The sequence below is a fragment of the Amia ocellicauda genome, chromosome 10 (assembly GCF_036373705.1).
Source record: "Amia ocellicauda isolate fAmiCal2 chromosome 10, fAmiCal2.hap1, whole genome shotgun sequence".
Taxonomy (NCBI): Eukaryota; Metazoa; Chordata; class Actinopteri; order Amiiformes; family Amiidae; genus Amia; species Amia ocellicauda.
The window spans coordinates 14524620-14537874 of NC_089859.1; the positions used below are offsets into that span (position 1 = coordinate 14524620).

The 13255-nt window shown below is 44.0% G+C and overlaps 1 protein-coding gene across 15 annotated transcripts in view; it reads right to left on the reverse strand.

The window, feature by feature from the left end:
* Positions 1-13255, reverse strand: part of dlg3 (discs, large homolog 3 (Drosophila)) — a 94537-nt gene that overhangs the window by 16561 nt on the left and 64721 nt on the right. For 6 of the 15 annotated variants that reach the window (XM_066715135.1, XM_066715134.1, XM_066715129.1 and 3 more), the window contains 3 exons: positions 12617-12763; positions 4498-4654; positions 4156-4258 (listed from right to left, as the gene is read on the reverse strand). In XM_066715135.1, the coding sequence (XP_066571232.1) occupies positions 4156-4258; positions 4498-4654; positions 12617-12763 (407 nt within the window). Of the gene's footprint in view, positions 1-4143; positions 4259-4497; positions 4655-12616; positions 12764-13255 lie in introns of all 15 variants that reach the window. The other 9 variants (XM_066715132.1, XM_066715131.1, XM_066715130.1 and 6 more) reach the window with 3 other exon arrangements.

A 13255-nucleotide genomic window follows, 5' to 3' on the forward strand; every position in this document is an offset into this window, starting at 1 on the left:
GGAAGCTGAGCGTGCGCTTTGGCCCCTGTGAGTTGGCGCCGTGCCCAGCAGGGTTTAGACGAGCAACTAGCCAACATCTAAACCACCACGGGAGTCAAGACAGAATATAATCCAGCTTTCAGTTACCCTGACTGCGCTCTGACGACAAATTGGTACAAGAGGGAGCCAGAAAAGACGACCAAAAACACCGCAGGAATAGGCGACTGGGCTGACGCACGGAAGGCCACAAACGAGAGGGCTTTGGTTCTTCCAGGAGGGATGTCAAACATTGACAGAACACTCCCTGTTTGTGTCACAAGCAATCATTGGAGCGCTGTGGGCTGGTTAAACATTAGCAAGTTTCAAGTGACCTTCACTCCCCTCCTAAAGTCAGTTCTGCCTAGGTTTGAGAAAAGCAGAGCAGGTACACACTGTACTTTCTCCACCACAGCATGAAGTCACCTCTGTAGGTGTTCCCCCGTAAACAAAACTGTGTGCAAAAGATAACCCTGTATCTACTTCTACTGTCAGTACACAATGCCCCATGGAATAATGACTCACAGTAAAGCAATCCAAGAACATGCTCACATCAGAAAGGCACTCTGCAACTAAAAACTGATTCTGCAAAGAGCAAAATGACAATGAAAATCAATAGATACAAATAAAATAAAGGCATTTCTCAAAATGGCATTAAAGGCATGGCTACTGTCAACATAATCAGGAAGGACAGGGAACAGAAAATATAAAAGGGTGATTAATTCTCACAAATCTGTAACCTCAAAAGCTTATGACTAAATTCCTTAGTGTGAGACTTTCTGCACAAGCGTTTCATGTAAATGGATAAAAAAATAAAACTTCTGAAGCCTTTCTATAAAAACGCTAGTTAAAATCTTACATAGTGTGAAGATACAGTCAGCAACTGTTTCATGCCCCCAACAATTGCACGATTTCCTGAGCTCCCCCCACCCCCCTGCACTAAGATACCAACTCCTCTGTGGAATGTCATCTACAACGTGGACCTGTTCTTGATCTAAACAATTAAAGTAATGCGAAAGAGCATGCTGCAACACATACCGCATTCTTGTCATAACCTAAATAAAAAGCAGTGCAATAACCTACGATTAACTGGAAAAGAAATCAACTGCATGCTATGAGGTATGAAGTGAATGTCTGGTACAGGTTAACAGCAGATATTCTTGTCCAAAGTTTGCGTGTTGCTTGGGGCTTACCCCTCTTTAATAACAGACACTGTGCCATGGTACGACCCTGTGTGTTTATCACCTGCATCCACTTCCTCACTCAAGACACCTAACCGATTAATACTGAAGGACAGATCATTCAAACATCTGGGTCAATCATGTTATCAGGGCTGGAATTAGCCCAGATAACGCTGCAGTAACATTGAAATGCAAGGACTCAAACATTTCCCCACACTGCATTTTCAAATAAAGAGATGACTTTAAAGACGGTACAAATCTAACAAATCAGCTCATATATCCCAAAAGACAATGCATTAATCTCTCTAACATATGAATTTATGATTACAACAATGCAAGATCACCTACTTAGAAAGGGATCTCACCTCCACCTGGCTGTTTGCTGCAGTCTGTGTATGAAAACAGCAGCCTTCAAAACCTAACCTACAACAATCCTCACACAACTTAACTCTGGTAAGTGAACAATGACAGACCATAAGAGTTTCTTAACCTGGGGTGTCAAGGCCAAAAAAAGCCATCCACACTCAATGCTCTAAAGTGAGGATAGATAAATAAAATAGGTCATGTGACAACTGCAGGCCTCCACATACCAGTCTGCTGTGCAAAACACTTCACTGCATTAGCGTCCCAGCCTCCAGGCAAATACTTACTTAATATTGCAACCATCATTGTAGGCCAGCTGCAGAGGGAATCTACCTCATTACAAACTTCCAGTGGTAGTTAAACCCTGTTTCAAATGAAAGTCTAAAAGCAGTGATGTAAAGACAAACACGTATCTTACAAGCAGCAGCACAAGGGTTAATTCAAGTGAACATACTGCAATGGTCCAAACAAAGGTGATCAGGCAATAAACTGTGCTGGACGCATGTACAGATGTTCAGATTAATAATGTTCTTACAAACAAAAACACTGAAATTCGAGCTGGTTTTATTCTCATTAAAAACACGTTATTTGAAATCGTTACCATCATGGCCTAATCATGTTTTGTAGGGGGAAGAAAATGCAACCTCCAATTGGCGTTTCTCCATATTCCGTACAATAGAAAAGTATAACTGATTGGAGGCTCTTCCGCGCTTACCTCTTTCCGCCGGGATACCGCGCTCCCGTTTAAGGTATTTTTATCCGACAGCTCGGGCTCGTACCAGGCGGCGGCGAGGAGGAAGATCGGGGATGGGATTCCCAAAACATGGAGGGGGTAATCTAGTCAAACCCGGTTCCCCTTCATCCCCGCCGCACCGGGAGGGAAAACAAGGGAAACTTCACTGTTGCTTTCAGCGCCGCCGCTCCTCCTCTCGGACAGCAGGGAAGCGCACGGCTCTGGATGGGGCTGAACCGCGCTTTCTGCACACACACGCCGCAGCGGCAGTTATCGGGCCCCGGAGAGTCCGCCAGGTAACCGCGCACCCATCCCCCAACTGCGATCCCGTGTGAAGCCGATTCAAAAGCGAGTTGCTTTCCCTCTGCTCTGATAGCCTTTCCTCCAGTTTCCCTGCGGCTGACTTCCACCCCCTCTCTGTCACTCTCTCTGGTTTGGCTGCTCCAGATCTACCGTCCACCGCTCGTCTCAGCGCCAGGACCCGATCGATTCAAACCGGTTCGCCGACGCACTCGCAGGGGAGCCCCAGAATCTGAATCCGGAACCCGGCAGCCAATCAGGGGCTGCGGAACGTGTCCTTCCCAAAAGTGAGTCAGGAAGCGCTACCTGCCTTAAAGGGCCAGAGCGAAGCTAACGCCCTTCTCCGCCAACCCACCCGGACAGTGGTTATGATTATGATTATGATTATGATCATGATTATGAATAGATCAGTTAAAAATACACGCGTCCCATTCTGTTTTTAGTTTAATGCATCCCAAGTCAACAGAGAGACTAAAGATGTCCGTTTAACTACATTTGCAATGCACGCAAAGTCAATAATAATATAGGCCTTACATATATTAGAAGCCACATACAGCTAAAATGTGATCACCTTACTATTTTAAAATGCCTGCATTGTTTTGCTTTACATTTTTATATTTAGGGTATTGAAAAATGTTGATTTATTTATATATCTTCAGCAGCAGCCTTTATTACTTACTATAGAATGCAAAACTGAACATAACAGTAAAGCATGCACACAAGTCTGAATCAGACCAGCTTTTTATAAACATGCTTGTATCATAGCATGTGGGTTGAAAGTAGTGAATGCTTTTCAGACTGGTGTGGTCTCCTTGTTGGAACTGGGTGGACCGGGACATGTGTGGGAGCTAGACATTATTTCAGTCTCAGTAATTCCCACTGCATAGTTAGGACTTTTTAGTGTAGGGACTGAAAATTATGACACATTCATATGGTGTAAACTGTTGTGTGCGACAGAGCATCCATTGTAAGATCAACCATGAGGAAACGGTACTGATCATACAGAACCGGCTGGCCATCTTTCTGTCATGATATTTGTTTTTGTTTGTTTGTTTAAGACAACCACAATGATAGTTTGAAGGACCACTTTTATATTATTCCTGATTTTTTTCCTACAAGTTGTTGAAGTTATGTACTGTCTCATTAGACTACATTATGGATATCAGCATTCTCACTATATTTTGGACTTACTTATTTATTGAGGTGATTTTTCTTCAATATACAGACATGAAACCAGTAGTAAACTTTACATTAACTCCTTTATCAGCTGGTTACATGAGTGGGCATGGAAAGCTGGCTCTCCTACTCCCCTTTGTTCTAGGTCACAGAGAAACACACACATGAACCAGACAATAAATATTCTTCATCTTATGCATCTTTAACAGTGTCTTTGTTTATGCAGGTCTTGCACTTCACTCTGCCAAGTGCTAACAATGGTTCAATGACTCAATATCACAATGTTATTCATGCACAAACTCTTAATATTACAACAGCCAATCACGAGAAGGCCCATGATCATGTGATAATTCAGGTATAAAAGGGAAGGCCTACCAATGGCCCTACCTTCTGGTCGGTACTGGGCAATGATGGTCACTGTCTGCCCAGCTCTCTTGAGGGCCGCTGCTGCCTGCTCGTGTGTGGCATTTCTCAGGTTTACCCCGTTGACCTGAAAACAGACACACTCACTTTAAAACTCAGGTTTTTCCTGTCACTGGCTGATGCACTTGCATAGCATGCGGAGGAGGAAGGGCCCCCATCTGTCTTCGGCCCACATGGCTGGTGGGTTGCAAGATGTAGGACTGCATTTTTGATTAAACAACACTGAAAATGACAGATGCTGAGGGGAAGATGCAACAGCTGAGCTTGCTTATTGTAGAAAAATAAAAAAGTAAAAGACAAACTCACGGAGAGGATGCGATCACCCCTCCGCAGCTCCCCGCTCAGATCGGCAGGCCCCCCCGCCAGGATGAAGGAGACGAAGATCCCCTCGCCATCCTCTCCCCCCACGATGTTGAAGCCCAGCCCTGTGGAGCCTTTGTGCAGAAGGATCTTCCTCGGCTCCCTGGAAAACACAACGGGGAAGTCAGAGAGAGCATGGGGTCTGGACATGAGGGAGAAAGAGAGAAAAGTAGAGGAACAAATGGTCTGTAAGATATAGAGCAGAGGAGACCCAAATGGAACAGAAATATACACCTCACATATGAGATAGCGTGACATATATATTTCAGATAATTGTGGCATTGTTACAATCCATGGATTGTATTACGTTTCTTATATAGAGCAGCTCTTGTATACATGTCTGAAAGTGGATTCTTTCATATGCATTCATAAAGAGAAGTCCTCCCATACATGCATATATATATATATATATATATATATATATATATATATATATGGAATGTAATATTCTTCCTCTAAGGGCAGGAAGGTGAGGGAATGGAAAAGGCACATTTGATACAGCAAAGGCATCCAACAGCGATTGCGTGAGCATAGCATCTTCCAAACCATACTGCATCCTATAGTAGTAAATGGAGAAAAAGGTGGTCATACTGTATTGAAAGCAGGAAATAAAAACACCAATATTATTCCAGTAGCAATTTAACAGACCACAGACCCACAACACATGGGATTTGCTTTTGTTTTGCCAGGTGTCTTGTTTATTGCCCTCTGGTGGATACATAAAGGCACTGCGCATACCCTTAAACCCTCAAAGGCACACACCCACACACAGGCAAGCACAAGCACACGCAAGGGCTCTGTGTGTGTGAGAGCAGCAGAGCACCCCACCGCCTTCTGCCTGGACACCGACCCGATTGTAACGAGGGGAATCATCTGAGTAAGACAACAGCAAGGGCTATCAGTGCGTTACAATCCAGAGGAGCTGAACTGCTTAAGTACTCAAACAAAAAACATACAATCCAATCTACCCTGTATGTTTGTAATTTAGTCAGCTTAAACTGTGCTCTATCTGCCTTCTTGGTAGATTTTGGTTTAATGGTTTGATTTTGTAAGTTGAGGTTATAAATGTAGCCTAATGATCACATTCTCATTTAGGAAGAGGCTCCTGCTCATGAAACCCTTTATCTATATAAGTGCTTTTTTTTTTCTTCAAATACATGTTTTAATCAACCTGGTACCATAATGCATGAAAGTGCATAATAATTTAACGCACCCTTAGCTTGGATTTCCACCCTCTGCACTCACTGTAGAGGGAGGTTAGATAGGTATCTGGCCACTGGCACTGATCCTGAAGATGGCAATTACAGCCATAGTGCTGGGATAGCTCCAGCATTTCTGCACTTCTGTTCGGGAAAACCACCGAGGGAGAACACATTGCCATCTCTCAGGCTTATTGCATTAAAAGCCTAATACAACAACCATTTCCATAAGGAGAGATTTAATCACAGCAAGATTGTGACAAACAGGAGATTTTCCACATCTTCCAATGGAAAGACAGCTGCTCTTAAAGAAGGGCCAGTGTGAGAATGATTTCAAAAAAGCATGTCTGCTCACAATAGCATTGTACTAGCTGACAACAGAATGACCTTTGATGGTTTACACCACACCGTGCTCTTCCGTGTCTCACTGCATGCCCACATACGCACACAGCAAATGTACTGAAGCACACACCACGCTCATTAGAGGAGCAGCATATGCGCTATCTAGTAATGACTCTCGGTTACTACCAGGCTGTTTTTGATCTGAGTCCTACACAGCAAAACCAGAGGACTTCTGAGCCTTTCCACCAGCACATCCTGCGAGAGTCCCAGCTGTGTCAGGACAGACTAGACACATGCAGGGGCCAGTGAACTGACCTAGAGCTGACTAAGGTATCCCCTCTCCCTGGGTCGAGGAGGAGGGCTCAGGCTAGGGACGGCAGGTTACCTGGGATCTCTTTGCTTCATCTTGAACGAGGGTCGTTTCTTATGTCGACGGTCCGACAACGTTCGCACAAACGACATAGAGGACGACACGTTAACCGTAAACATGACTGCCGCCTATCTGTGCCTCTGGATGCTTCTCAGCCTGGTGGCTTTCCTCGGATGTTTGTGTCCCTGAAGTGTCCCTGGTGGCTCCTCTCCACGGTCCCGTGCTGCGTAGGTTTGCTCCTGGGAAGCGGCTGTGCTCAGGCAGGCATGCGGGCTGGGGCTCTGAGCCTGTGATGGGAAGCAGCCCTTGCTCGTGCTGTCACATTCACTCCTCGCTGTTTACAGGGCAGACTTAACCCTCACCTCCCCACTCTCAAGAGACCGAATTCAACCAAAATATGTTCAGCCACCCCCCCCAGTCTTTGTTGGCAGTGCTCAGTGTAACATTTCCATGAACCGTTTGGTGGGGGATATATTTCAGGCAGGGCGGAGACATCCCCATGCAGCGGTCTCTTTTGCTTTGCTTCAAATGATTTGATAGCTCTATTTTTTTTACTCCTGACAGAAGTATACAGTATAGAAAATCCAGACCCCACTACTGTTCCACACTGCAGCCCAGTCTCCCTTGACTCTTTCTGAACCCTGAGCTACTCAAACTAGCTAGCCGCCCAGCTCTGCAATCACACGGCTACCCAATCCACTGACTTTACAAAATGCTGCACAACTCTATCAGCATTCGGCTACCACACTACTGCACCAGCCAATGGGATAGTAAAGCAAGTGATCCCTTCGCTCTACAGCTAAGCACTCAGTGCCACATTTCCCTTTCAGTTTGTAGTATCCAAGCACAGGAGAACCAGTTATAACTTAGAACCAATGAATCAGTCTTGATTTGTACATAGAAATCTCAGGAACACAAATTGAGTAAAGATTATTAAGTTTTTATTAGTTAATTGATTAATTCATTAATTTATAGTATGAACAAGAAATTTATATAAAAGGGGCTGCTGTTAAGATCCAGTGTGATTTGATTTTTGACCATGATGAGGATAGGACAAAACATCTTCACTACAGTGCGCGCAGCTTGTACCACAACGAGGACACAGATGCAGTCATTGGAATGTTTTATGTACTGAAAGATCATTTATTTAAAGTTTTTCACTATGTAGGGGGTGGAAAGAAAATAAAACAGTGAAGGAGTGAATTCAGAAGGTTATAAATGCAAGGACCAGCCCCCACCATGGCACCATCCCCCCTCCCTCTGTACATAATCTCCAGGAATGTAAACAGTAGAGAGGCTGTGAAAAACAGCACTGGAGCCCCCAACATCTCTCTCAATCTCTCTCACTCACTCTCTCTCGCTCTCTTTCCAAATGATTTACTGCCCAACGCTTTCTCTGTTTATTTTATGCAGAAAGAAATTCTCGTGCACTGCTGCTCAGGCACAGTGACGTGTGTCAGGGGTCAGCAGGTCACAGCAGTGTGCTAACGGTGTGCGTTTTTGTCTATCTTGTTAATTAGGTCCGTGGCCCCTTTATCTGAATGATTAATGACCAGTTGCAGAGAGGAAACACGACCAATTCTTTCCACAAATACAAAACAGGAGCGAAATACCTGACCTCTTACTGAAAGCCCAGAGCCTGAAGCTTTCCACAGAGCTCCCTCAGCTATGGAAGGGAAATATTTCTCGTGACCAAGATCAGGGCTTCATACCCTCATGAATGGAAGTATACAAATATGCACATATTTACTTTACTGTGTTAAAGATGGTATATCATAGCAACTGCAGTACCAAATTTTATTAAATGTGCAGAGCAGCTGGATTAAGTAAAAAACATTGTTCGGGGAGGAACGCAGAACATGTTTTTCATATAAAATGTGCAAAACAAACTGAGCACCTAATATGTAAGTAAGTCACTACAAGTTCTGGTAATACTTTTTAATTCCACTTAAACTCCATGAGTACAACTCAGGCTTTTGTGTTCTGCACTCAGCAAAAACCTGTTTCAGTGATTAACATTTCAATATTAACAGATTAACACCCGATAGTCCAAGAAGGTAACCACCAACTTATCTGTAAATTTTCATTATTTTCAGCCCGATATTCTTTCGTGAGAGGGGCTCTCACGGGTCCATTTTCTAAAGGTCTTCTATAGAAATTAAAAAGCTTCTCACTGACGTTTTCAAAATGTCATTTTCCCTGCCTCAGATCTATAGACCTGGCACTTCACTTTCTCCCTGACCTGTTCTCCATTTCTAATTTTAAACTAACGTCCTCTCTCTTCTGATATGACTAAAGAATGAGAAGTTCTTTCAGAATCAGTACTTTTTTCCAGGTCTGGCACAGAAGCTAAGAATAGAACAGCCACACTTAATCATTTCCAGTTCATTTTCCGACATTGAATTAAGTGTGACACAATGATAAAACTCGTAGCCTATTAAGCACACTCCCCCCCTCATTTTAACCTTAACTAGAATTCGGCTTATTTAAAGTCTGAAAAGGGAGTGTGGATTCACAACACGGTGTCCTTGAACTTGTAGGCCTGTCGTTATATTACCTGTGTTTTTATAGGGATTAATTAATGACAGAGTGGACAATAAACTACTTCATACAATTGCCATTTCCTGTTTTGCAACTTGCTATAACAGTGCATTGAATACTCTATTTGCATTGACCACAGGTACATGCGTTTCTGCTGTAAGACAAGTCTGCTACACCATATCTGCTTCATCACCTCCTTAACTCTTGTGTGAACATATATAAATGGAATGCAAAAACTAAACACAGTAGAATTCATTGATATCACAGGATCTGTATTGGATTTGACAAAGAATAAGACAGTGGGGAATTTTCCTTGGTGAAATTGCTGTATGACAGAATGCTGATAAACTCTCAAAGTGTTTGCTTTAGTAATTTTTGATCAATTTGTTCAATTTCCAAACTGAATTTGACTAAAACTCCACAGCTCCATGAAAGCAATGCCTTACTGGAGTTGCACCATTATACATCTACGTTATACTTTCAGAAAATCAGGAGCAGTATTTATTCTTGAGCAAATCAGGTATTTAAATTTCCCCCCACCGCCAGGTGAAAGGGATAATTTCCCTTTTGTTGAGCAGGCTCCCTCTTGTGCTCAGCTGCGGCAGAAGAATGCTATCAGTGAGGTATTATGAGTCCGTTTTACTGTTCATGATGCAAAATGGGAGTTGGCAATCTGGAGTCTTGAGACAAATGTGCAGCTGCTGTCTGGCCTGCTCAAGGGTCCACCAACACTTGGGTGTTTTTTATGCTTGAAAAGCTCAGCCCAATAACTGGAAATGAAAGCTCTGTACAGGGAAAGAGAGCGCTACCTCATTAGTCATCAAAGATACCCAGCGAATGAGAGCAAACCAGAAGCTCCTCACCAGAGACCAGAGGGAAATAAATCGAATCTGAGCAGCAGCATCAGTGAACAAAAAGGGGGATGGGGGGGTTCCATCCATCCATCCATTCAACTATTTTTTTGAAACCGCTTATCCTGGCAAGGGTCGCGGGGAAGTCGGAGCCGATCCCGGCAGGTATAGGGCGCAAGGCAGGAATACACCCAGGACGGGACGCCAGTATGTTGCTAGACAATGGGGGGGTTCTCCTTCTTAATTTTATCATTATTTGTTTGTTGAACAATGTTAACTGTATTTTTTTTAGAACTGAATCTACATAATGTAGCCTATTCAGTTATTATATATATATATATATATATATATATATATATATGAATAAGGTACAAATGGACAATGGACATTGTGAAATGGATGAATGTGTTGGCATCAGAGTAGCATTGTGGGGGAGCACAGATGGGAATAAGGGCGACTTGAGGATTCAGACAGTGACTCAGTTTATCAGGTTGCAGTGAGTGTACAGCATCACTTCAATGTCTGAGTGGTCTTTTATAAAAGAATATATAATAATACAATATATTCAACACTAGTGAAAAATAATAAAAATAAAAACAAAAAAAAGTAATGTAATGATGTCTAATGGATTTTGACATTCCCTAAAAACACAGGGGACTGGAGTTTTAGATCCAGATCAATAATAAATAAGTACATAAACAAATACACTAAACTAAAAAGACAGCTTCCAGTGGATTTGTTACATTTGTGGTTTTGGAGAGATGGCACCATAAGATTCCACTGCAATTAAAATAAAATAAAAAAACTCTTAAATATGCAAAAGGGATAGTCCTAGAAGATGTGACAGGCCGTGTTCCTCTGCGGTAGTGATGCAAACAGCTGAACAGACACTGTCCTTCCTGACTCCTGGGCTCAGCGTGTCTGTCAGTGTGCACTCCCCTGAGCAGGGTGTGGGTCTGGGTGTGTGCCCTTGTTTCCCCGTGGACTCATGACAGCAGCAGGAATGTAAGCAGCTATTGAGTCACGGCCTGCTTGTAGGATCAGACACTGACTTTTCAATACATTTATGGTAGCAGCAGGGCTGAGTGTTTATATTTACATAAGACGGCAGAAGGAAAAACATTCCTCTTCTCTGGGGGCTTTTGTGGTTAGATCTGATCGGCTACTGTGTGAATCCCGAGTTCCCGTTTCCTCTGCTCTGATCATGTCGTACAACACTGCGCTGCTGTGTGAGTCGCCGTTAAATATGCCTGTGGCAGCAGAGAGTGCAGTGTCTATAGCGAGATGTATGGGTCCACAGGCACAAACACAGAAATGCACACAGATACGGAGATAGATTTCGAGATAGATGGACAGAGGGACACAAGCGATCATTTGCAAACTCAGACGTAGCAGACACAAAGATAATTCTGCTCACTCGCTGATCAACATGCAGGACTGATACACACAGAGGGGGCTCCTTTTTCTATAATCCCTACCTCTCACCAGGGACATCCACCTTTCATTGTAATAACAACTGGACTGTGTTAAAGGCATCAATCTGAGAGCGGCTACTCTCTCAGAGTCTGTCTGTCTTTTCCCTAAATCTGTCAATCTGTCACAGCAATCAGCGGTCATGGCTTTCCCTCATAGCAGACATTTTTAGGTTAGTTTGCAGTTCCTTGCAGAAGAGTTTCTGATGACAGATGGCTTTGAACAGCTTGTCAGTATAACTGGCTTTGTCAGTGCCACTCCTGCTGAATGCGTACCCTGCACCGGCCCCCTCTGAATGTCAGGTGGGCCCACTGCCTTTCACATTAACCATCACATTTCTATAGTTCTGCCTTCACTTGCTTAAAGAGTAACTTCCTCTCAGAGTAAATCAAAAATGCAAGTACTATGTTGCATAGCCATATGTACTGTGAGAGAGCTCCAAAAGCTTAGCCAAAGATTTTAGTATACCAAGTATTTTAAAAAGGATGGTATCCTTCACTGAGAAACTAGAGAAGACTAACTTATAGGTAGGCATAACTCCTGTTATATTTAACATGCACCAGTACAAACAGAACAGTGCACACACAGGCACACATTCAGACACACACTTAAATACAGGAAAATATACATTTAGAGACAAGCACAGACAAAGAAAGTGGACAGCATGGTTTATGGTATTTCTGTAGTTGCAGAACAAACACTGCAGATAAATGCTCTCCTTCTGTGAAGAATAAACACCGAAGGAGGCATTTATCTCACCATTTGTTTCGCTGGCTTAGAGAGTCAGTCATAGGAAACCGCATCCGACCAGATTTGGCTTTCTGAAAACCACCCTTAGCATCTTTAAACAGCTCAGTGGCATAGTGAAATGCATACATGCAAAAGCACATATGCATAGAAATAAACAGACATACACACTTACAGATGGGGAGACAGTATGACACATGTATAGACTGCTATATACAGACAGATAGCTATGTAGAGCATAGCTATCACACATTTGCCAGAAATACACAGTGATGGGGGCGTTTGCCTCTTTGTGACCATACTGCGGTGGAGTTACTGTGATTGGCACAGGCTTTGACAGCACAAGCAGACCCTCCCCCCTCCATTCTGCCACAACCCAACAGAGCAAGACACACAGCCCCCCCCCACAGCACAATGACCCACTTGCACAAGAGCTCCCCCTCCCTCCCCTTTCCCCCACAAAGGGAGGCAGAGGACTCTGGGGGCACAGGGGCAGCGACAGGAGGGTTAGCGAAGCAGAGCGGAGTGAGGTGGGTTAGTACCTGCCGGAGGAGGGCACCAGGCCTTGGCGCAGGACAGAGGGCATGGGACACAAAGCCGCGTCCCTGGGTAACCTGCTGTAGAGGTGAGGGGAGGGAGGGCTGGTGTCCCCGTGTGGTTTGTGGATGACACTGTAAATGGGTTCAGCCCTGGTGGGGGTACAGAAATCACACTGTGAACGGGGCTTCGGTCCTCTGACACTCAGCGCTGTGAACGGGGCAGTTAGTCACAACACATGAACTTGCAGGAAACACACTGCAATCCCCCTTTCATCCACAACCCTGCCCCGCCCTCCCCCCAATGACCACTGCCCACCCCTCTGCTCATACCACTGCAAAGACTGAGAGGCTGCGTACTTTCTCCTCCCCACGGGGTAGCTGGAATACTCTCTCATGACAATCCAGTCTCACAATAATACAAACACCAAAACCACTTTCAAAACTTCCAACAGGGATGCGATATCATGCGGGACCTTGGTTTCACGTGAATTTGGGATCTCATGGGAAGTGATCTCAAGGCCTTTTGCTTTGCTCCCCACCAGCAATAAACTATTCGGTCAAAGTGCACCAGTGAGAAACAGGTAAGAGCAGGTTCCGGTTGGACAGCTTCTCCTAATAGAGAGCTTGGATATCTAACAAGAC